Raw genomic sequence first — 22,920 nt, 5'->3', positions numbered from 1 at the left:
TCAGGTTAGACCTGGTAGAAGTGGTTGGGCTAAGCTTTTCCCTCAAAATGAGCCCCGGGTGGTATTGACATTAGTGAGCAACGCTGGGAGGTCACCTGGCCTTGTGGGAGGTGTGATCTGGGGGAAGTTCAAACTTTGTTAAGACTTTTATCTTCATTTTCAAACTTCATGGACTAATTTAGCTTCTTGCTATGGTTGTTTTCAGTTAATTATTTTTAACTTTTAATTTTGTATTGGGGTGTAGCCAATTCACAAACAATGTTGTGATAGTTTCAGGTGAACAGTGAAGGGACTCAGCCATATATACACATGTATCTATTCTCCCCCAAACTCCAGAAGGCAATGTATTTTTCCTCCTTTCCCCGTGGACACCTTTATTCTAAATACAAGCATCCAAGCCAGCTGTTCCTCCTTCCCAAGATGTGAGCCTCAAGTAGGCTGCCCACAGCACCCCTTCCACCCCCTGGCAATGGGAGTGTCCACCCTGCCTCAAGGTGACTCTGGCGAGGGGTCCCCTAACCTCACTTTCAGAGGCTCTGTTGCCCATGTGGGATCAGCCGGCGGGCAGTGGTACTGCAGCGGATGGCAGTAATAACAATGACTCCTTTTACTGAGCACGTACTGTGTGCTGGCGCTCTGCTGGGGCCCTGACATAGCTTTTCTCTAGTCTTCCGTTCCCTTATAAGGTGTGGCTGGGGGAGTAGAGGGATCCTCACTGTAATCTCAGGGTTCCTGGGCAACCCAGTGGACCTCTTTGGTTTTTATTTTTTTATTTTTTTTTTCACCTATGCTCATTACCTGAGCACTTTTCTCTTTTTATTCTTTTCTTTTTATTTATTTGGCTGTGTGAGATCTTCGTGGTGGCATGAGCTTCAGAACGCCTGGGCTTAGTTGCCCTGTGGCATGTGGGATCTTAGTTCCCCAGGGAGGGACCCACATTCCCCTGCCCCAGGGGGACTTTTTGAATCAAGGCCCAATGGGAGGTCACAGCTTAGAGGTTATCATGTCCAACCCCCTCATTTTACAGATGGGGAGACTCAGTCTCAGAGTGAATTAGACTGAGGGTTCAGGTACAGGTTCCATCTCTCTTTAATTTATTCTCTCAATCACAGGCTTTACAAGACTCCCTTTCCTGAAGGAGGGGGAGTCAGAACTAAAACCAATTGAAATCTCAGTTGTTGGTGATTGTTATCCGGGTCTCTTGATTTCCAACCCAGTGTTTCTCCACTCCTCCCTTCTGCCTTGCCAGAAAAATATTGAATATGTTTGTGAAACATCAATGCTAGGGCAACCTCTAATCTTGGGAAGGCAAACCCTTGGAATTCCGGGTGCCTACCCCATTTCCTGGCCACGTAGCCATCACAAGAGGCTCACTAATGTTCTTCTCGTTGAGCCCAAGTGAGGCCTTCAGTTCAGTTCAGTTCAGTCGCTCAGTCATGTCTGACTCTTTGCGACCCCATGAATCGCAGCACGCCAGGCCTCCCTGTCCATCACCAGCTCCCAGAGTTCACTCAGACTCACGTCCATTGAGTCCGTGATGCCATCCAGCCACCTCATCCTCTGTTGTCCCCTTCTCCTCCTGCCCCCAATCCCTCCCAGCATCAGAGTCTTTTCCAATGAGTCAACTCTTCGCATGAGGTGGCCAAAGTACTGGAGTTTCAGCTTTAGCATCATTCCTTCCAAAGAAATCCCAGGGCTGATCTCCTTCAGAATGGACTGTTTGGATCTCCTTGCAGTCCAAGGGACTCTCAAGAGTCTTCTCCAACACCACAATACAAAAGCATCAATTCTTCGGTGCTCAGCCTTCTTCACAGTCCAACTGTCACATCCATACATGACCACAGGAAAAACCATAGCCTTGACTAGATGGACCTTAGTCGGCAAAGCAATGTCTCTGCTTTTGAATATGCTATCTAGGTTGGTGATAACTTTTCTTCCAAGGAGTAAGCGTCTTTTAATTTCATGGCTGCAATCACCATCTGCAGTGATTTTGGAGCCCCCAAAAATAAAGTCTGACACTGTTTCCCCATCTATTTCCCATGAAGTGATGGGACCGCATGCCATGATCTTCGTTTTCTGAATGTTGAGCTTTAAGACAACTTTTTCACTCTACTCTTTCACTTTCATCAAGAGGCTTTTTAGTTCCTCTTCACTTTCTGCCATAAGGGTGGTGTCATCTGCATATCTGAGGTTATTGATATTTCTCCTGGCAATCTTGATTCCAGCTTGTGTTTCTTCCAGTCCAGCATTTCTCATGATGTACTCTGCATATAAGTTAAATAAGCAGGGTGACAATATACAGCCTTGACGGACTCCTTTTCCTATTTGGAACCAGTCTATTTTTCCATGTCCAGTTCTAACTGTTGCTTCCTGACCTGCATACAGATTTCTCAAGAGGCAGGTCAGGTGGTCTGGTATTCCCATCTCTTTCAGAATTTTCCACAGTTTATTGTGATCCACATGGTCAAAGGCTTTGGCATAGTCAATAAAGCAGAAATAGATGTTTTTCTGGAACTCTCTAGCTTTTTCGACGATCCAGCAAATGTTGACAATTTGATCTCTGGTTCCTCTGCCTTTTCTAAAACCAGCTTGAACATCTGGAAGTTCACGGTTCACGTATTGCTGAAGCCTGGCTTGGAGAATTTTGAGCATTACTTTACTAGCATGTGAGATGAGTGCAATTGTGTGGTAGTTTGAGCATTCTTTGGCATTGCCTTTCTTTGGGACTGGAATGAAAACTGACCTTTTCTAGTCCTGTGGCCACTGCTGAGTTTTCCAAATTTGCTGGCATATTGAGTGCAGCACTTTCACAGCATCATCTTTCAGGATTTGAAATAGCTCAATAGGAATTCCATCACCTCCACTAGCTTTGTTCGTAGTGATGCTTTCTAAGGCCCACTTGACTTCACATTCCAGGATGTCTGGCTCTAGATGAGTGATCACACCATCATGATTATCTGGGTCATGAAGATCTTTTCTGTACAGTTCTTCTGTGTATTCTTGCCACCTCTTCTTAATATCTTCTGCTTCTGTTAGGTCCCTACCATTTCTGTCCTTTATTGAGCCCATCTTTGCATGAAATGTTCCCTTGGTATCTCTAATTTTCTTGAAGAGATCTCTAGTCCTTCCCATTCTGTTCTTTTCCTCTATTTCTTTGCACTGATTGCTGAAGAAGGCTTTCTTATCTCTTCTTGCTATTCTCCGGAACTCTGCATTCAGATGCTTACATCTTTCCTTTTCTCCTTTGCTTTTCGCCTCTCTTCTTTTCACAGCTACTTATAAGGCCTCCCCAGACAGCCATTTTGCTTGTTTGCATTTCTTTTCCATGGGGATGGTCTTGATCCCTGTCTCCTGTACAATGTCACGAACCTCATCCCATAGTTCATCAGGCACTCTGTCTATCAGATCCAGGCCCTTAAATCTATTTCTCACTTCCACTGTATAATCATAAAGGATTTGCTTTAGGTCATACCTGACTGCTCTAGCGGTTTTAAGTGAGGCCTGAGTTCTTTTTTTTTTTTTTCCTGTTAAAATATTAGTTTATTTCATGTCTTTGCTGTGCCCAGCAAATTATATCAGTTATTTTTATCCCACTTAGAGACATTTAAATTTATTTTAGAAGGATAAGTGAAACCAACTCCGGCAGGGCTTGTCCATATCAGTTTATATCTCCAGTCAGTCTGCATTTTCTTCTGATCAAATGTGTTTTCAGAATTTTTAGCACAAGGGTAAAAGTCCCTTTAAAAATTAGATGGTAAATTGAAAGACCGATAAAGCTGTTAGTCCTAAAATATACGTGCTCTTTGGCAGTTCTTGTTTCTTACTGTAGGAATGGATGCGGGAAGGAAGCGTGAAGTTGGAGCAATTTAAAAGTGGTTTCCAGAAATCTCTCTCTCATTTAAAAAGTATGTTCCTTGAACTTGCACTGTGGGTCCACCCTGTACTTTTTTCACGTTTCAGTTTTGCCATAAAGTGAAGGGCTGAAGCAAGGGCTAGGGCATGTGATTTAGAAGGAAAAGTTAATCCCTCCCTCAGCTAGCTCTTTAACCTAATGGAAGCTTTCTCAGTTCCTTACCCTGAGCTCCAGCCAGGCACGACCACGTGATCAGAGCTGGCCCATGGCTTTGATGCTGTCTGCCTTTCACGATCAGCTCGATGACATCAGCCACCCTCAGCAACTCTGTGTACCGCGCTCTCGCTCTGTGCTGGGCCCTCTGCTGACCACCATGTGTTAAGGGCGTCATCTCGTTTAACCCTGACAACAAGCCTATGGGGTAGGTCCTATTGCGATCACCCTCGTGCAGGCAAGGAGACTGAGGTCCAGGGCCCCCAGACCACTGGCAGTGGAGACAAAAGCAGAAACCGGTCTCCTACGCCGCATCCAGTCCTCTTGCGGAGCCTCAGCGCTACAGCTAAAACCTGCCCCTTCCTCCGCAGACTGACTTGGTGACATCTTCCCGATTTGTCTTTTCTAAAGGAGGAACCCCATCCTGAACTTCTCCGCCCAGCCTTTGCCTCTGCCCCCGCAGCCGCCTCTGCCAGGCCCTGGGCAGTACGAGATCGTGGACTACACGGGGCCCCGCAAGCACTTGATCTCCAGTGCGTCTTTCGTGTCCAACACCAGTCGGTGGACAGCAGGGCCGTCCCAGCCAGGCCTGCCCGGCCCAGGTCAGAGGACTGCTTTCAGTGATTGTAAAAACTAAATCTGGAATTGTTTGTCATTCCTGGGCCATCAAATGCCACTGATTTATAGGCTGTTTGCCAAATAGTTTACAGGGGTTAGAGTGGATAGAGAAGACTTTTCAGCTTACACTTTCAGAGTATAAGAGGTTTTTTTTTTTTTTAAGGTGAAAGGGCTCTTAGAGATGATCTAGGCCAAGGATTTGTAACTGAGAACTGTGAATGTTCAGGGGCTTCCCTGGTGGCTCAGTGGTAAAGAATCTGTCTGCCAATCCAGGAGATGCCGGTTTGATCCCTGGGTTGGGAAGATCCCTTGGAGAAGGTGGTGGCAACCCACTCTAGTATTCTTGCCTGGGAAATCCCATGGACAGAGCATCTGGTGGGCTACAATCCATGGGCTGCAAGAGTCGGACATGACTTAGTGACCAAACAATAACAACAGGAATGTCGTTTTCAAGAGGCAAAAAGATGGGCTGTAGTGGGTCTGTAACCTTGAAATTGTCTGCAGATTTGGAGCACACAGACATTATTTTCTGGGGGAAAGAGCCACAGCTTTTGTCTAAAAAGTTCACATTCTTAAAAATGTTTAAGCCGTGGTTCTAATCTGATGGGGTCACTTCCCAGATGGGGAGGGCCCAGAGAGCAAGGTGTCACAGCCCGAGGAGGAGTGGCAAGGCCGAGACCCAGACTCTCTTCCCTTAATGCCTTATCTGTCTGGAAATAAACCAGGGCCCCACCTGAGCAGCTCTTTCAAGCCACCTAGTTCTGCTCCCTTTTACAGGTGAGCTTGAGTGGTGGGACCCTCTTATCCACCCACCCACCTAAGATCTGCCTGAGAGCTGGCAGCCAGGGGACTTGCTCCAGCGGGTGGTCTGCACTCCCTGCCCCCCACCTGCTTGTAGTTCTCAGTGGAGCTCTTTAGCCATTTACGGCCCCCACGATGGCAGAGTTGATGGCATTGGGGACTGACAGGTGGGCTGGTGGGCAGGTGACGTGGGAGAAGGACAGCAGGACTTTGGGGACTGCCAGGCCTGTGAAAGTCAGTCTCCCAGTGAGTATCTCTGAGGCTCCCACCCTAGGGAGGCAAAGATGACTCAAGTCCGGTGCCAACCCCCAAAGGCGTCCCCGTCCCTCCACACACACAAGTGAGTAAAATGTAAGGTAGACCGGACAGGAAGAATGTCATTCCCATGGCTCTGTCCCTGGAAACATAGTGATAATCAAGCCAGTAAGACGGCAGAAGTTCGACCTTGGGCTCTTCTGGCCAGTCCAGGCAGAGCTCGGCTTGGTCCGGCAAGTGTACTAAGGTGCCACGTGAGTGGTGAGCGCGAGGACCCCGGGTACAGCAGGATCCTGGTCTGCCCTTGTTTGGCCCGGTCCTCTAGGAGCTTCCTCTGAGCACTTTCTCCGTGCTGGTGCCTGGAGTGCAGGTGCAGGCTCGTTCCTGCTGCTGTGTTCCCCTAGGCCAAGGTGGGCTTCCCCGCAGGCCCCCAGCCTAAGCACCTGCAAACATCTGCCTTCTTGGCTTCCGGTGTGTGCAGACCTTCCTAGACAGCCGTGGTAGCTTCCTGTCAGCGGCTCCCTCGTGAACCAAATCTGCGTCAGTGTGAGAGTTTCCAGTCACCCCAGCTTGTGGTTCCCAAGCCCTGCGTGATCCTGGCTGCTGTTGTCATGGCTTTCAGGGTTTTTTTTTTTTTTTTTTAATTTCTGAACTAAATCAAAGCAAAACCCCATTAAGCTGACCCTCAGCTTGTTTAAGACTATTGCTCTCCTCATTCCCCAGTCCCCCTCAAACTTTATACAACTCTTTTGCAAATTTTCTTCTGTTAAAGAAGCTAGTGAGTTGAAGAAGGTGGGAAACCAGAGTTTGAGTCCCACCCCGGCCAGTTTCAGAGCCCAGCAACCTTGGGCCAGTCCCTACCTTCCATGGCTCCCCACAGTGTCGGGTACAGGGGGCCTGATCAGGGGGTCCCGCTCTCTCTGACACCAAGTGTCAGGGCCTTGAGGACTGGCCTTTTCTTTCTCAGCACTCACTCTCTCTCTCTCCACAGCCACGTACAGGCCGGAATTCCCTGGCAAGCAGTCCTTTCTCTACAATGAGGACAACAAATGGATCCCAGTGTTGTAGTCGCCGCATTCGAGCTCAAGGAGACCCCCAGCCACCCACCCAGGCACCCCAGGGGGTCGGCAGGGAGTGCCCATCGCGGGTGTATGTGCCAGCTGATGGCACGGGGTGGCCTCGCCCCCTTCCCCTCATCCCTTGCCCGCTGTTGCGACCGGACTGCCATGCTTGCCCTTGTCCTGAGCTGCCCCCTGGAGCGTGGAGAACCGCTCCCTCCCCCGCCCCCGCACCGAGCCGTGGATTCCTGAGCAGAAGCGAGGGGTGGACAGAGCACCCTCCTCGGTCACTTCACCCCTCGCGCCCGTCCAGGCCGGCTCTGCACACCTCCCCGCTCAGTCGCCAGCAGCTCGCAAAGCTCAGCCTCCAAGAGGAGGCCGCCGCTGGCCAATGCCCCATCCCAAAGCCTGATGCTAAGCCAGGGCCCTGTGGCCGTGGCCCCGGCACCCTCCCATCCTTTGGCCTTTGACTTCCACATCCCTCCCAGAATTCTACGGGCCAGAAAGGCCCAGAGGCACAGTGACAGGGACCTGGAGGGGTTGCCTGGCCCTTGCTCCCCAGCTCAGGCCTCGTGTCTCACCTCAGGAAGAGCATGGCAGCATCACCGTGGTCTCATGAGCTCATCACCCGCCCTCAGGGGAGGCCAACCCGTCCGTTTATCGGCTCTGTGCCCAAGGGGCAGGTGCAGGCAGGACCCTCTGAGGCCAGAGTCCCGGGCACAGCGGTTCTGCGGGGCGCCTGTAGGTCCTTTCACCCGGCTTTCCCCTTACCTGGCAGGTCTCTGTCCCCCTCACCCCTGCTCAAGTTGAATATGACCTTGACTGAACCTTTTCGGGCCTGCCAAGTCAGCCCCCCTTGGCAAGGAAAAGGGATTCTCAGGGAGCCCAGGGGAGCTAGAGTTGACCACACAGCCCTCCTTCCCTAGCCACCCCCAAGGCTTTGACTTTCGTAAGTGGAAGCCCCCTGCGCCCTCTCCTACACCTCCCTGTGCCCCCGCTCGCCCTTGACTCTCTCCTTAGACTTTGCTCCGTGACTTTTAGCTCGGAACTGGCCACTGACTATTTCTCCTTTCAGGGAAGGGCTGCTGAGGAAGAGGGCAGGAGGAGGATGGAACAGCGTGTCCAATTTAAACCGAGTTCTCATTTCTCACAAAAGCTGGCCTTGCTATAAACCTCAGGTTCCCGGCAAGCACCCCGCTGCTCTGGATGACCAGGAGGCAGCCTGGAGTGCGGCCCCAGGCGCGTCCGGGGTCTGGACCTAAAGGCAGACGCCTGTGCTGCATCCGCTCTGGTCCTAGCTTGTCCTAGGGGTCAGGTTGGAGCAGAATGTGGAGGCTCAATGTCAAGCTCTTCCAGGGCTGGGTGGGCAAGGCAGGGAGCAAAACAGGTGAGGCGAGAGGAGGTCCGGGAGCTTAGGCCGGTGTCCCTCTAAAGGCCTGCTACCTATCGCCAGATCTGCAGATTCTTCAGGAGAACCTGGGAAATTTTGAAACCTGAAACTTCTCGGTTGGAGATGTTAAGAACCTTATTTCAATTAAAAATTTTTATTCAGGCTAAAGGAAACTCTTTTGCAGTCATCTGTTGTCCACTTGAGCACTAGGAGTTCTGGAAGACCCCTTCAAGGCTGACACTTGAAGCCTCACCTTTCTTTGACTCTTGACAATATGGCTGGACCTGAAGGCCTTGACTTTTAGGTCCCTCTGACCCCAGGGATCCTTAGCTGGTCCCTGGGCGGGAAGCAACCAGCCCTGGGGTCCCTGCAGGCTGAGGCTGGTGGGACTGCATGGAAAAGAAGACCGGCTGCTCCTCTCGGGGACACCTGGGCCTTCGCCGGGTGCAGGTGAGGACTGTCTCTGTAGAAACTCCTCCCAGTGGGATCAGGAAAGTGGGCACTCTGGGAGGAGAATGGCAGGGGCACCGTCAGGGCTGCTCTTGGCCAGGCAGAACCTGTGTTCCATAGAAGACAGGGCTGGAGCTGAGACCCTGAGCTCTGAGGGTGTGTCTGAGTGGTACCTAGGCTCTCTGGAGATGTCGTAGGCTGCTCACGGCTCCGTCCAGCCCCGGGGTCCCCAGGCCCCAGCTGTATGGTAGGGTCACTTCGGGAGCCGTTCGAGAGTCATACGGCCTAGGCCCGAGCCTCATAGTTCTGATTTAACTGACTTGAGGTAGGGTTTGGGCTGTGGTATCTTTGTGAAAGATCTTGGTGTGATTACAAAGAGTCTAGTTAGGGTTAGGGTACGCTGGTATTTTAATAAGGTATTTTCCAAATTTTAATGTGCATGCAGATCACTTGGAGATCTTATTCCAAGATTCTATAGACCTGGGTGGGGCTCGAGAGCCTACATATCTTTTTTTAAATTGATGTATAATTGAAATAAAATAGTGTACTCGTTCTAGGTGTGTTTTGAACAAGCTCCCAGGCGATGCCGATGCTGCTGGGCCATGGACCACACTTAAAAGTAACAAAGGTCTAGTGCTGTGCTGAGTCTCTCACTCGTGTCTGACTCTTTGCGACCCCGTGGACTATACCCCACCAGGCTCCTCTGTCCATGGCCTTCCCCAGGCAGGAATACTGGAGTGGGTTGCCATGCCCTCCTCCAGGGGGTCTTCCCCACCCAGGGATCGAACCCAGGTCTCCTGCATGGCAGACGGGTTCTTTACAGACTGAGCCCCCAGGGGAGCCCAAAGGTGCAATGAACACTCAATTGTTGAACTCTTCATCTGGCCCTCCATGCGTCATCCATCTGCCTGTCAGCTTACTTGTCCTCCCCTCCCTCGCTCCTTCCTTCTCCTCATCTCCTCGCTACTCCTTCATTCCCTCTCTCCTGAGGTCCTCACCCATCCCTTTCTCGCCTTGCTCACTCATTATCTACCACGTGAAGCTTCCTACAGGCAGAGGATGGCATCTCTACCAGCTGGCTTTATACAGTGACCCATCTTTGGAGAGGACTTACCTTCATCCTCTTTGAAGGAAAGGCAAACCCCAAACGGCCGCTGTCAGGCTCAGGAGCTGCCCTTTGCTCCCTGATGTTCTCTGAGGGCAGGGCAGCGTTTCCTCAAGGCTTGCAGGGTTCTCTTTCTTTGAGTTCCCAACAGCCTTCCTAAGGCACTGACTGCCTTGTCTCTCCGTGTGGAGGGGCGAGCAGTGGGCCTCAGAGGTTTTGCTGGAGGCAGTGAAGGGCATATATGGGGAGCCCTGGGACCTACTCCTGAGCTCAACGGCAGGCTGTGCCCTGGCCCCCATGGTTCCCTGTGTGCCTGAGTCCCTTCCAGACTCTGGCAGGTTTCAGAGGTGGCGAGGTCTGTATAAGCACTGATACCACACTGTGCGCTCAAGGCCGGGGTAACCACTGCTCTAAACCTCTTTAAAGCAGTGGTTCTCAACCTTGAGTGCACAGTGTGGTATCGGGGGGGTGGGGGGGCTACTTTAAAGGTACTGAGGTCTGGCCCCAATCCCGGAAAATCTGATATAGTTGCTGTAGGGTGTGATCTGGGCAGCAGGGATAAAAGCTGCCGGGGTGATGCATTCCAAGGTGCGGTCAAGGTTGAGAAGACCACCTTCCTGCTTCCGGTGATTCTGGAAGGAAAGCAACAGATGCTGAGCACCTCTGGCCTGCCTGTCAGCGTGCTGACACTCCACACACTGCGCTTTCACCCTCGTGGTGATGTCGTGGCAGCAGCAAGGCCTGGAGTGGGCTGAGCAGTCTGGGTGCTTCGCAGGGTCCCTTCCAGTGCCGGGGAAGCGGTGCTGGAGCCTGAGGCCAAAGGAAAACATCTGCATACTGACACTCCCTTCAAAGTTCTGATATTTTATCTTTTGGGGGCCTTAATTTCAAAAAGCATTGCATTGGGCAATGATGTAGCTTGATTACTGAGCTCTCTGGCTAGGGCTGGGCCTCCCCGGCCTGACCTGAGTCCTGGCCCTAGGGCTTTGGGAATTAGGACTCTGGATTGGCTGTCAGAGCTGGAAGGCCCTTGGAGAGACATCCATGGTTTTCAAACTTTTCAAGTTTAGTTCAGACAAAAGTTAATATGAGAAATCTAGCATGCACATGCAGAAAAGCAGAGCAGCTGTGACTGAAGTCTGGGGAGGACACCCGAGGACTGCCTGCTGTCCCACGTCCCACACTGTGAGGCTCACCCCAGTGAGCCTCAGGGCTCTAAAGATGGCAGCTACCTGATGACTCAGGGAGAACATGCCTGTCGTTTTACAGCCAAAGAAGTTGAGGACTAGAGGGGGAGTGTGTGGGTAAGCCGGAAGGAAGGGCGGGAGGAAGGAAGGATGCTCTGATCTGTCCCGTTCTCCAGGGGAAATGAAGACTGATTTGTAGCACCTGTCAATTCCTGGGGTGTAAACACTCTCTCCAGCCTACTGACGTCACTGACTGCAGAGCTGGGGGGAGCTCACGATCGAGTCTGAGCAGGTAGGAGCCGGCTCCAGGAAAAGCGAGTTGGTGGAGAGCTTGGGGCCGTGACTCTCTGCCCCGGGCTCTGTCCACTGCCCTGCTGTGAGGTCCTCAGCGAGGGCATCCTAGGCCTCTTTCATCTCCAGAGTCAGTGACCCTCAGGTGGTGACGTCCGCCTGTGGGGCCAGACGGGACAGGCCTCACAGGGCCCACGACGGGAATCAGGAGCCTTGGCCTTGCAGGGTGGCACCTCTGGTTCGCTGGGACGCAGCATTGACCACCATCCTTCAAGTCCAAGGAAACTGCTCACAGGATAGAGCAGGAGAGAGTCCCTGTTTACTTGCACCCTTTGCTTCTGGAAGACTCTCACAAGAGGAGCCAGTGTGACATCTGAAGTAATACATATGGAGAATTTTATTACTAACTAGCATATGAGTATACAAAATGCATAACTGAATAACAGCTAAAAAAATAATCCAAGAAATGTGAAACACACATTTTTTGAAATGATAAAAATGTATCCATGAAAAATATAAAATGTTGCTTATATATACAATATATACTTATACATATATAACATAAATGAAAATGGTAAATAAGAAATGTATACAACTGAGTGGGGTTGGAGGCTGCTCCACACTGGGGCTGCTTTGTTCCAGCCGATCAGCTCTGGTTTCCAACCTGTGTGGAGGAAGTTAAGTCTGTGTGGAGTGTGTGTCCACTACACTGTCTTTTTAATCATTTGCACTGGAAAATCAAGTGTTAGACAGTTAACTCAGTGACCAAAGGGTGAGAAGTCATTGGTCTGAAGTTGATGGAAGAGTCAAGAATGGGTCCAAGGGTCAAGTCGGCTTGGGGAGACAGGGCTGGCATCCCCAGCCTGAACGGGCAGCCTGAGGGAGGGGCTGGAGAGAAGGTCTGAGGAGGAGGAAACAGGCCACTGGGCTGGTTAACGGACACGGCGTCGTCTGCCCGGCAGCGCAGAGAGTAGATTCAAGCACGAGGTGGGGCTTCAGATCAGGACACCTCCCGGGGCCCCTCCGGGCCTTGATGCCTGTGGGTCAAGGGCCTCTTCACTCAGGGAAGACGTTCAAGTAGCGGTGCTGCGGCCTAAGGAGAGGTCGTGTGTGGCTCGGGGCCAGCGCCCAGCTGGCTCCCCCAGCCCGGAGCCCACATCAAGAGGCCTGTGGGTGTGGACGCTCAGGCCTCACAGCTCCTTCAGGATGACCTGAATCTTGCCGTCGAGCTCCCCCATGTCCAGCAGGAAGGCGACGTGGTTGCTGTAATGCCGGATGATGTTGTTGTCCATGTTGACCAGGATTCTGGGAGAGGAGAGGAGAGGAGAGGTGTGCTTAGAGGGTGAAAGGCCTCTTCCCTGACAGGGCCTCTGAGTGAAGGGTGACAGACATGGCGACCATCTGCGGGGGCCCCCAGCACTTCCGGCGCCTCTTGGACTTGCTCTCCGACCCTCAGAACAGCCCAGATGGGGGGCATTCACTGCCCCTCTTTACCAGGGGGACACAATTCCCCAGAGGGCGAGCCCAACTCCAACTCGGACCTGCTGGCGGCCACCCCCCGCCTACTGCAGCAGACTGCCTCTCTTCACAAGTGTCCACACTCACTGTGTGTGAGCAAATAACACACAGATGTGGGGAAGACGCAGCACTCCTTAGTTACCAGGCCAGGCTGTGCACTTGGATGTGGAGTGTGAGCTCCAGTGCAGGCAGTGTGGTGGTGGGCCCACGAGGGGTGGGTTCAACAGGAGGCTGTGACATGTCGCCCCGGGGTGCCTGCCTGATCCCCACGCCGGTGCCACAAGGGGCCCCTCAGTTCCACCGCAGGAAGCGGACATCTCAGGGACGCCATCGTGGATTTTCGGGGCATGGCCCTCCCCCCCTCACATTCTTCAGACAAGGACCTGGGCCATCCTGAGAGGGACAGAGCCTCTGGGACTGTGGCCCTCTGCAGGGGTCAAGGCCACAGTGTAGCCAAGGGCATCCCTCTAGGAGCCGCCTCCCCCATGAAGGACCCGCCAGGCTGTGACCTGACCTGTGCAGGGCAGCTTCCTTTTTGTGATGGGGGTGGACGTTTCCCCTCATTCACTTCACCAGCATCTGCTGAGGTCTTGCCAAGTGCAAGGCCTTGTTCCAAACAAAAACAGGGGCCCACACACAGAGATCCCAGGTCCCTCCCTCTAGAAGTTTCAAATCTAGTAGGGCCTGGGAGAATCAATCCTGATAACCATATTACTCCAGTTCACAGATGGGGAAGCTGAGCACTCATTTGCCTGGGGTCACACAGCTAAGAAATGGCAGAAATGGAATCTGGACTTTTGTCTCATTCCACTGCATCATTTTTTAAAAAAAAATAACAAAACCCTATAAATACAAGCTGCTGCTGCTACTGCTAAGTCACTTCAGTCGTGTCCAACTTTGTGCGACCCCCGAGACGGCTAAATACAAGCTAGGAGGGGCATATAAAAGGAAGGTAAAATCCAGGGCTGGGGGAGAGTTCAAGATCAGGCAGGATGATCTGCGTTGGGCAGGAGTGGGGCTGAGTCGCCCATGCTCCTCCTCCTGGCGGTAGCCAGCCGTCTGCTTCCCAGGGATCCCAGGAGAGGCATGACCTTGTCCTCCCTGAATCCCCTGGATCGGGAGAGGCAATGGAGACAGGGAAGCTGAAGCCTGTGGCCTGTGGCCTGTGGGCTGTCTCTGCAGCAGCGCTAAGCAGCTGCTGCTCTCTGGAAGGAGGTCTGGGCTCAGGCTCCGAGGCCTGGGTGCTGACTGCCAGCATCTGATTCTAAGGTCTGGCTTCCTTGGGTCCTGCGTGCAGTGCCTTTGTTTCACAGAGGGATCCGTGGTCTGGAGGATGCAGGCTGCAGACAGGCCGAGGAGACCAGGGGCTGGAAGTGCGAGCGCTTTGTCACTGCTGGGGCTTTTTGTTAGTTTCCGATAGCGGCATTTATTGAGAGCTTCTAGCTGCCGGGCACTGGCTAAGGGCCCTGTGTGCACCAACCGCTCAGGCAGGGCCTCCCAGCAGGCCCAGAGCACACTCAAGCACACAAGGGATCCCAGCCAGGCCCCCAGACCTCTTTCCCTTGGGGGCCAATGACAACCAGGCCCTAGAGGCAGGGACTTGCCCAGAATGTGGGCCTCCTGTCACTTGCCAGCTTCAGGCTGTCCTCTGTCCTGGTTCACAGAGAACCCCTGGCCAGCTGCCAGCAAAAACAATGTATTTGTTAATCTTTCAAGCACTCAGTGGTGCTTGTAAAGCTGATTGTATCTACCTTTGTCCAAAGGACTTTCTGGAAGGTTCTGTGAAAATAAACGAGGCTGGTGCTGACAATAGCCTGTTCCAAAGATGAGGGAGGCAGCTAATGAGCCTGGCCTCTGTTCTCCCAACAGACTTTTTGGGGGAGTCTTCTCATTTAGGCATCTCAGACAATCCTAGGCCTGGGGTTTTCATGGTTGGGGCGTGTATGGGGTGCGGGTGCTTCAGAAGGGCCGCTGGGTGATGCCCTGGGCTATGGGGCTGGGAAAATAAATCCGTTGGCCTGGCCACAAGCTTTATTTGCACATTGCTTAGCGGTTAGAGGAACAAGCAGGAGGCAAGATAAAATAGTGGGTGCATGCATGGGTTTTAGACAGGCCAGGATTCCTGCCAGGTACTCACTCTATCACCCAGGGACTACTCTGAACCCGTTTCCTCATTTGTAGAAACAGCAAATTCTAAGGGTCAATGAGACAGGGCTTGGGGTTCCTTAACCCAGCGTCTGGCAAGTAGGCAGTGCTCCACAAATGGAAGTTATTATAACTTTGGTTGAAATGTCTGGTTGGGGCTTAAGGGAAAGACTATGCAACTCAGCCATTGGGGCTGTGGGGCATCTCTGTGTGCACACCCCCCTGAACCTGGCACAAAGGCATTCATTTCCCAGCCCGTCCGCCCAGCCTGAAGTGGGATCTGGAAGAGAGGCCAGTGGTGGCAGGTGGGGTGGCAGCCAGGGGGCGTGGGCACTGGCACCAAAGGGGAAGTGGGGCTGGGCCTGTCTGGGCACAGCAGAGCCTGCCCTCCGCGATGAGGTGGATTCTGCTCCAGAGAGCGTGTAAGCTCCAGTTCCCAGTTTGAAACCGAAACTCGGAAGAAAAAAACACACACACACAAAGAACCCTAGACACACATACAACCAAAACCAAAGGATCCTTTCCCAGGGGCTGCAGGGCTGCCCACCTCCCCCCGCCTCAGCCCTTCTCTGGGAAGGAGGCTGGGTGAGAGCCAAAGGGGAGGGGGTGGCGCAGGGGCAGGGGGCGCAGAATGAGGGAAGGAAGGAGGTGGCCCCCCGGGCTGACTGGATTGGGGCCTCAGCTTGAGTACAAAATCTGCCTCAGTTTGCAGTCCTCCAAAAGGAGAGCCACGGACAACCGCCATGGGGCAAAGCCTGAGCACCTTCCAGGGACAGCCAGGAAGAGTATCAGAAATGAGCCGTAGTGTGTCTGGAGCTGTGGGTGGGGATGGGGGGGGTTGGTTCCCAGGGCCCTGGTCCGGGGTCCTCTCAGCAGGGAGTGGCAGTCACCGTTCCTCACCACACAGGGGTTCCCTTGCTGGGCTGGCAAAATGACCGAGGCATCAAGGGCTGCAGAGGTCAGGTTCACCGGCTCTGAAGCTAGGTAGAAGCCTGGGAAGGTGGTCACCACGTGGACCTCCAACTCCACCCTCCTAAACCACCCTGCTGAGGAGGGATCTCCTGGGCAGAGAGCAAGGCTACCATGGTCCCTAGCCCTGATGCCCCAGAGCCCATGGGACACGGCAGGCATTGCCCGGCCCCCCTGAAAGGTACAGCTTCATCCAGACTTGCAGGTGCAGGAAGCCTGTGGAGCCTCCCTGGCTGGGTGCCCTCAACACGAAGTCCAGTCCTCCTGTCCCAGGTTCATCACCTGCATTTCCTTCTTGGGAGCAACTCTGCTGGGCCTCCCGCCACTGTCCCTTTATCCACTGCTCCGCCCTCTCTACACTGCTTGGCACCTCCAAGCCTCAATTCTCAATCTGTGAAAAGTGTGGAATGGTATCTACCTCATGGTGTGGCCGAGAGGGAGCAATGAGAAACTTAACCCAGTATCTGGCACATGGCAGGTAGGTGGTCAAGTAAATGACAGTCACGATCATCATCACCATTACGGGCAAATGCCTGGCTTACTGCTGACACGTGGCCCTGCGCTTCCCTCTCCACTGTCTCCCACTTCTCTCCTTCCCAACAGTGACCAGCGTCTGGTCTCTGCAGGCAGCCTTGGCCTGACTGCCAAGGTTCTCCACCCCAACTCCACCTCGCCTCCACCTCTCCACAAAGCCACGTACAAGCACAGCTCAGCCCCAGAGCCGTGGGCCTCTGCCAGGCAGAGTGGACCTGCTGGGAGCTCCCTGAGCCAACGCTTTGGAGGGAAAGGCGCAGGGTCGGGGAGAGGGGGTGAGGAGCGAGAGCTGTGCTGGGCACTTACCCTCGCTTGCATTTCTTGTAAACTTTGTAAATATTCTCTTCAGGGAACCCATACTTCTCAGAGATCTGGAAGAGAAAGGCAGGAGATTCAGTGTCTGCTGCCAAAAACTAAATTTGCAGCAGTCTTTTACATGATGGCTTTTAATTTCCTGATCATAAAATATATACCCAGATTGTAGAAAAGTACAATGAAGAAAATGATAATCATCCATAATCCTGTGTCCCAGAGATAACACTAGTGGTATCTGAGTGTATTCCTTCCTGCCTTTTGGCCATGTGTACAGGTGTTTTTTTATGTCCCACATAGGCAGCTTCCCTTATCGTTGTACATTATTTACGCTTTCCCACACCACCACAAACTGTTGACAAATGGCATGCTTAGTGCCTGTAGACTTCCCAAAGGGCATCCACCAATTCCCCTCAATCCTCGCCACGGTCAGACATCCGGATTGTTCCAGTGCTGAGGGCTCCCTGCTCACCAGCAGGCTGACCAGTTGTGCAAACCAATCCTGGAGGTGGAAACAGGCCTAGCTCATAGCATCACTGAAAGAATTAAATGAACCGGTCTGCGTGTAATATTTAGGACAGCTCCTCTACGTACTAAATAGATGTCAGTACTTGATAAATGGTCATTATTATTTCAGAAGTGGAGCGATGAGGAAGCTCTGGTCTTGTTGTGAGGGGTGAGGAGATGACCCACTTACCCTTCCTAGCAGGAATCATTTAGCCCATTTGATGGGGAGGATGCTGAGCTTGGAGAAGACAAGGTATGTGCCCAAGGCCTAGCCTGGAGCCCAGCTTTCCTGCCCCCATCAGATCCCAGCACGTTGGAGCTTAGTCCACCAGAGAGGACACTGCAGCTCAGAGGCCTCAGCAGCCTGGCTGAGCTCACCCAGCCAGTCGGCCCATGTGTCCCCAGGCCTCTGACGCTTCCTGTAGGGCAGACAGAACTGGTCTGGTCCCAGCGCCACCAGCTGGGGTTGCAGAACTCTGAACAAGTCCCCTTACTTTGCTGAGCCTCAGTTTTCTCCTTTGTAAAATGGGTCATGATGGGAATGTACACACGGGTGCTTTTGTACAAGAACTGAGACGCTTAGGTCAAGGCCCCAGCCCAGCACCATCCCTGGGGTGAGTGGGGTCAGACGGTGCTGGTTAGGACTGCTGGCTGCTGTGGAGCCGCCGGGAAGCGCAGGCCACAGGCTCGAGCCGCAGGTCCTCCTCTCTGGGCCTTTCCTCTCTTTCTAAAAGGAGAGGAGCCAATTCGGCTCCTCAGCTGGTCTCTGCCCTGACAGAGGTTGCTCCAGGCAAGACAAGTTCTCAGACTACTTATTGTAATGGCAATGTGGCTAGGTGCTCTGGGGAAGATCTCAAGTCTGTCTAAGCAAGAATTTAGGAACTTCCCAACTATATACTGTACAGACAATTGCTTTGTCTGGCTGCCCCACAGGCAATGAGCCCCTTCATCCTTGACGCATACAGTCAGGAGTGGGCATCCACTTGGAAGAGTTACTGAGGACACAGTTTGGGCACTGGATGGGGAGCTGACCCCTTAAGGTACTGTCCAACCCAAAGATCTGGAGTCTATATATATTCTAGCGACGTTAATGGCCTCTTGTGAGCCCAACTTCCTGGGCCTGGTGCCAAGCCGGGCTGATGCAGTGTGAAGAGACCAGGGTAACACAGCAGAGTGGAGAGAGCTCTGTCACTTCTAGTAACCTTGGTACGTCACCTGACCTCTGGGAGACTATTTCCTTATGGGAAATGAGGAGATCGTTACTAGCACCCACTTTTCAGAGTTGTTAAATCAGTGTAGTAAGCTAGCAAATGCAGCGTGCCTGACAGCATGCCTGCCACATAGTGGGTCTTCAATAAAAGGTAGCTGTGCTTTTCCATTCATTTCCTTCCCCGTCCTGACATCTTAGAACCACCTGGCTTTTCTGTGTGGTTCAACCTGTCAGCACAGCTGGCCCAGGGGAGGCTCTGTTTGCTCAGTTTTTAGCTGAACCACAGAGCTGCTGTGGGTTTTCTTTAGGGCTATTTCACCCACTCTCTGGCAGTTCAGGGCGTTGGGGAAGGTCTCCTTGCCCAGACACCACCTTCAGCTGCCCCAGCCAGTGCCTCCCTGGCCAACCACAAGCGGGAGAAATGAGGCCCTCTGGGAAAGAAAAAAAAAAAAAAAGAGTATCTTCGGGGCCTGGCCTTTTGGGGTTTCACTCCCATTAAAACAGAAACAGGTTTGCAAAGCCAACAGAAAGCTCTGGCCTGTCAGACAGCAGGCACCAGATTAAGGAGGATTTATGGTGTGTGCAGCTCCCCAGGTGGAGCCAAGGGTCTGGTTGGGAGATAACATCTCAGAGGCACACCTTCCCACACCCCCACGCCACAGCCAGGCCCCACAGGCGCCCTCAGATGGGGCGGGATGGGTGGGCCAGCAGAAAGTCAACGTTCCAGAATATTCCTTCCCGGAGTCTTCCTGTGGGAAATCAGAACTGGATGGCGAAGAATGGCAGGGAGATGGGAGTGCAGAGTGGGGTGCGGCCAGGGCAGGGCGGGGTCCGCTAGGCCTCTTACCGCACTCCTCAGCCCCTTCAGGTCCGGGGTCTTCAACATGAGGGCGTCAAATACCTCCTCAGTCTCCCTCCGCACGTACAGCAGAACTGAGAAGCAAAGGGGTGGCTTTTAGAGGTACAAAGGAACATCTAGGGGGCTAACCCAAGACTAATTTCTGCAAAAAGAGCAAATCCTTGCTCAGGGTCTGTTCCCAGCTGGGAAACACCCGACCTGGCTCTGTAGATCCCTGCACTTCCTCAGACTCTGCTGATTCTGGTGGGTTTGAATCCCTGTCCTGCCACCTGCCAGCTCTGTGACCTTGAAGAAGTTCTTTTAACATCACTAAGCCCCATCTTATCCAGATGGAAAATGGAGTCAGCTCCACCCGCTATTCCAGAGTTGTTGTGGGCAGTATTGATATGACACCAAGTAAGGTGCAAGGTTCAGTTCAAGGTTGCTAGAAGCTTTTGATCTTAGTTGGTGGTTGGTTTCTTCTTGATGGTTAGCTCCAGTCTCTCTCTCCCAAGAAGTCACAGATTTACTGTGTCAAAGCCAGAATGCCAGGTATGGAAAGCCCACCCATTCCTCTGCCTATTAGAGAAAGTGGGGAGCCTGCCCAACACCACAAGCCTATTGCCTTACGGCTTCCCCAGGACGCCCGCGTCCAACAAGGTCAGAGCAGGCAGAAGCCCTCCAGCTCCGTGGCTGTCTGCCCTTCTCTCAAATCCTGGCCCAGCCCCAGCCTCAGAGAGTAAAGAACCCTTCAGACCCTCCCGGTAGGGGCGGGTACAGCCCTGGCTTCCTGGACCAGGATCAGGTGGAGGCCTTGGGGAGGCCTTGTGGGGAGCTGGGGCGGGGGTGAGCTCGGAGGACAAATGGGGGGCAGGAGGCTACCTCTCTGCAGATCATCTTCCTTGGCCTGTTTGGAGGGCAGAGGCTCAAACTCCTCGGTGAAGGGTGAGCAGGTGCGCTTCAGAGACAGCCTGTGGGGAAGGCAGGGAGAGGTCTGTGAGGAACCTGGGGGGATCCCAGAGGCTGACGGGCCCCAGAGGTAAAGAAGACCCTAAGATGGTGGGCGCAAAGCAGTGGGACAGAGGTAAAGCAGCAGATCTGGAGCTGGCCTGCACGGTCACATCCCAGCCCTGCCCTTCCTAGCTGGGTGACAGCTTCTCAGGGTCCTTGTCTATAACGGGGCACTTCCTAAAGTTGTACGGTTGAAGGAGATAATGCACGCTGCTTTTAGAACACTGTGTGACAGGCAGTAGGGCCTCAATAAATATGGACTACTATTTCATCATCAGCATTATTCTCTTTTGAAAGAATCAAGTTGGATGTGAGTCAGTGGAAGGAGGGAAGCTTGTGGGTTTTGGAGTAGGTCAGATGTAGGTCTCAGCCTGCCTCTGCTATCTCATAGCTGTGTGACCTTTGGCAAGTCACTTCACTTCTCTGAGCCTCAGTTTCCTTGTCTATAAAGTGAAGCAATAACCCCTGCTTGCTTGACTCACTGGGGCTGTTGTGAGGTGATAAGTGACATAATTTGGTGTGAAAGTACTTCCTTTTATACAGAAGAGACTGATACCAACAATATGTGATCTCCATAAAGTGCTTTCCTGTTTACAGAGGTTCTGTTCCGTGCTGTCTCTCATATCTGCCTCACCCTCATGAGCCCATTTTCCTCCTCTGACAGATTGCTAGCTGAAGCTGTGAAGTGACTGTAGCTGACAGAGGGAAGGACGCAGAGGCCCATCCTGGGCTGCAGGCCCCTCCGGGGCCTCTTGGAGTCTGCTGGGGCGGGCCGCGGGGTGGTTTCCCCTACGTCCTCCCGCACAGCTGCCCTCCTCACGCTCCAAATCTGCATCACCATCTCAGAGGCTTTTTCTTTCCCGTTTTACAAGCAGGTGTCCCGCCAAAGATTCGCCAACTTTTCAAATAAAACAAACCCATAAAAACTCAGGCAGTTTCAGTGAGAAGGGAACATGAGTCTAGCTTGGGGGCTGGGGGCAGAGTCTCCCGGGTACTTCCTCTGGGCCCAGCCTCTGGCTTGGGGGACAGCAAAGGGAAGGGCAGGCTGGGAGCAAACGAGGGGCAGCAGGAGGGACGCGAGGCCCTTGGCTGCTTCTCGCCATACCTGTTGGAGCTGCTGTGTCCCGCTGAGAGCACTGCCTGCAAGGAAGAGAGAGACGTTTTCCATCATACACACACAGGAAGACGAGCGAGCCCTCAGCTGCTGGAGGCTTTCTAGGACAAACAATCTTTGTGGCGGCCTGCGGCGGGGAGGCAGTTCTAATGCCTTTCCAGCTCGTTCTTCTCAGATAAGCCCCCTCAAGTGAACTGAGACCCCGAGTTGAAAGGACGCACCAAGCTCCAGGTAGCTGAGTCGGGACTCGGTGAGCACACAAGGTGCTAAGGAATGGTGGCAGCATCAGTGAGTCCCAGCTCACGCAGGAGGGCTGGGACTGCAGGCTGGCCTGCAGCTGGGAACTAGGTAGCTGGAGCTGAGGCAAAGCGAGTGGAAGGGGGAGAGGCAGTACTGTCGAGCCCTCCTGAGCACTTGGTACTGTCCATCTGGTGCAGCCATCGCTGGCTCTGCAGGGTAAGACCCCCGGGCCCTGAGAGGGCCGGCTCCAGAGCAACCCCCTAGGAGGCAGGACTGGGCCTTTCCGCTCCGCGGGTCCCCTCTCTCAGGCTCACAGGTACAAGGACTGGTCCCCCACTTCCTCCCACAGGAGAGCTGGCAGCCTGGCGATGGGGGCTTCCATCCCTCAAGTGGGTGTCTCCCTACTTGAGGCCCCTGGTTGGGGTTGGGGGGAGAGCAGGTTAATGCAGCCTCCTGAGCTATGGGGGCCACAGAATCACTTCAGGGCAGAGAAGGGGGTGTGGTGGACACTGAGAGGCTTTAAATGTGTACCAAGGCCGACAGCAGGACTGGCTGCTCCATAAGCTGTCTTATTGTTCGGAGTCAATGCGCTGAACGCCTTTGTGAACTGATGGCCATTTCTGTAAACATTCCCACCTAAACGGTGGGGAGCTCAATGGGTGGAAACGGTCAAACTGTGTAATATGGAAGCAAAGTAACAGGCAGGCGCTGGGACCTTGATTCTGCCGCTGACTCGTGTGACCTTGTCAGGAAAAATGGGGATAACAGCCTGTACCCCAAAGGATGCCTGTGATGGAGAAACGAGACGATGCAGCAAAGGCTGGATGGTCAAGGCGCTTGGTGAGTGGCTTCCTGTCTTGAGAGGTGGTGTGACCCGTGGTGACCAGCACTGCCTCTGAAGCCCGGTTGCCTAGGCTCCAGTCCTGGCTCTGCCACAGCCTGTGTAATTTTGGTCTCAATGCCTCAATTTCCACCCCGTGAATCCAGGGAGAATGACATTACCAACTTCATAAGGAGGTAATGAGGGTTAAGGAGATGACGCATGGAAAGCTCAAAGAGCAGCGCCTAGTGTAAAGTGAGCCTCACAAGCATTGCCGGGATGATCATTATCCACCCAGCTCTGACAAGGCTGTGGTCTAACTTGGAGCTCGGACATTAGAAACCTCCCGTGTGTGCTTCAAGAGTGAACATTTCAATGTGTATGAAGTTCGTTTCTTCACAAACACTCTTCAGCAGAAAGGGTCCCTGAACTTATATGACTGTACATTTTTTTTTAGTCCCCCGGGGTTCAATAAAGATAT

At 53.0% G+C, this 22,920-nt stretch overlaps 2 protein-coding genes across 2 annotated transcripts in view; one reads left to right on the top strand and one right to left on the bottom strand.

The window, feature by feature from the left end:
- The window catches only part of STPG1 (sperm tail PG-rich repeat containing 1), a 61,359-nt gene extending 52,128 nt beyond the window's left edge, over positions 1-9,231 (top strand). The window contains exons 9-10 of the mRNA XM_040229652.1: positions 4,478-4,668; positions 6,732-9,231. Coding sequence (XP_040085586.1) covers positions 4,478-4,668; positions 6,732-6,808 — 268 coding nt within the window. The 3' untranslated portion in view covers positions 6,809-9,231. The remainder of the gene's footprint in view (positions 1-4,477; positions 4,669-6,731) is intronic.
- A 2,357-nt stretch (positions 9,232-11,588) lies between these two features.
- Positions 11,589-22,920, bottom strand: part of GRHL3 (grainyhead like transcription factor 3) — a 36,445-nt gene continuing 25,113 nt past the window's right edge. Inside the window, exons 12-16 of the mRNA XM_040229611.1 lie at positions 21,371-21,405; positions 20,137-20,225; positions 19,264-19,349; positions 16,694-16,758; positions 11,589-12,526 (exon numbers count right to left, since the gene is read on the bottom strand). Of these exons, the coding sequence (XP_040085545.1) occupies positions 12,412-12,526; positions 16,694-16,758; positions 19,264-19,349; positions 20,137-20,225; positions 21,371-21,405 (390 nt within the window). The 3' untranslated portion in view covers positions 11,589-12,411. The remainder of the gene's footprint in view (positions 12,527-16,693; positions 16,759-19,263; positions 19,350-20,136; positions 20,226-21,370; positions 21,406-22,920) is intronic.

This window comes from Oryx dammah, unplaced genomic scaffold, assembly GCF_014754425.2.
Source record: "Oryx dammah isolate SB20612 unplaced genomic scaffold, SCBI_Odam_1.1 HiC_scaffold_27, whole genome shotgun sequence".
Lineage (NCBI taxonomy): Eukaryota > Metazoa > Chordata > Mammalia > Artiodactyla > Bovidae > Oryx > Oryx dammah.
The sequence above is the reverse complement of the archived record's forward strand: the minus strand, read 5'-3'. Positions and strand labels throughout refer to the sequence as shown.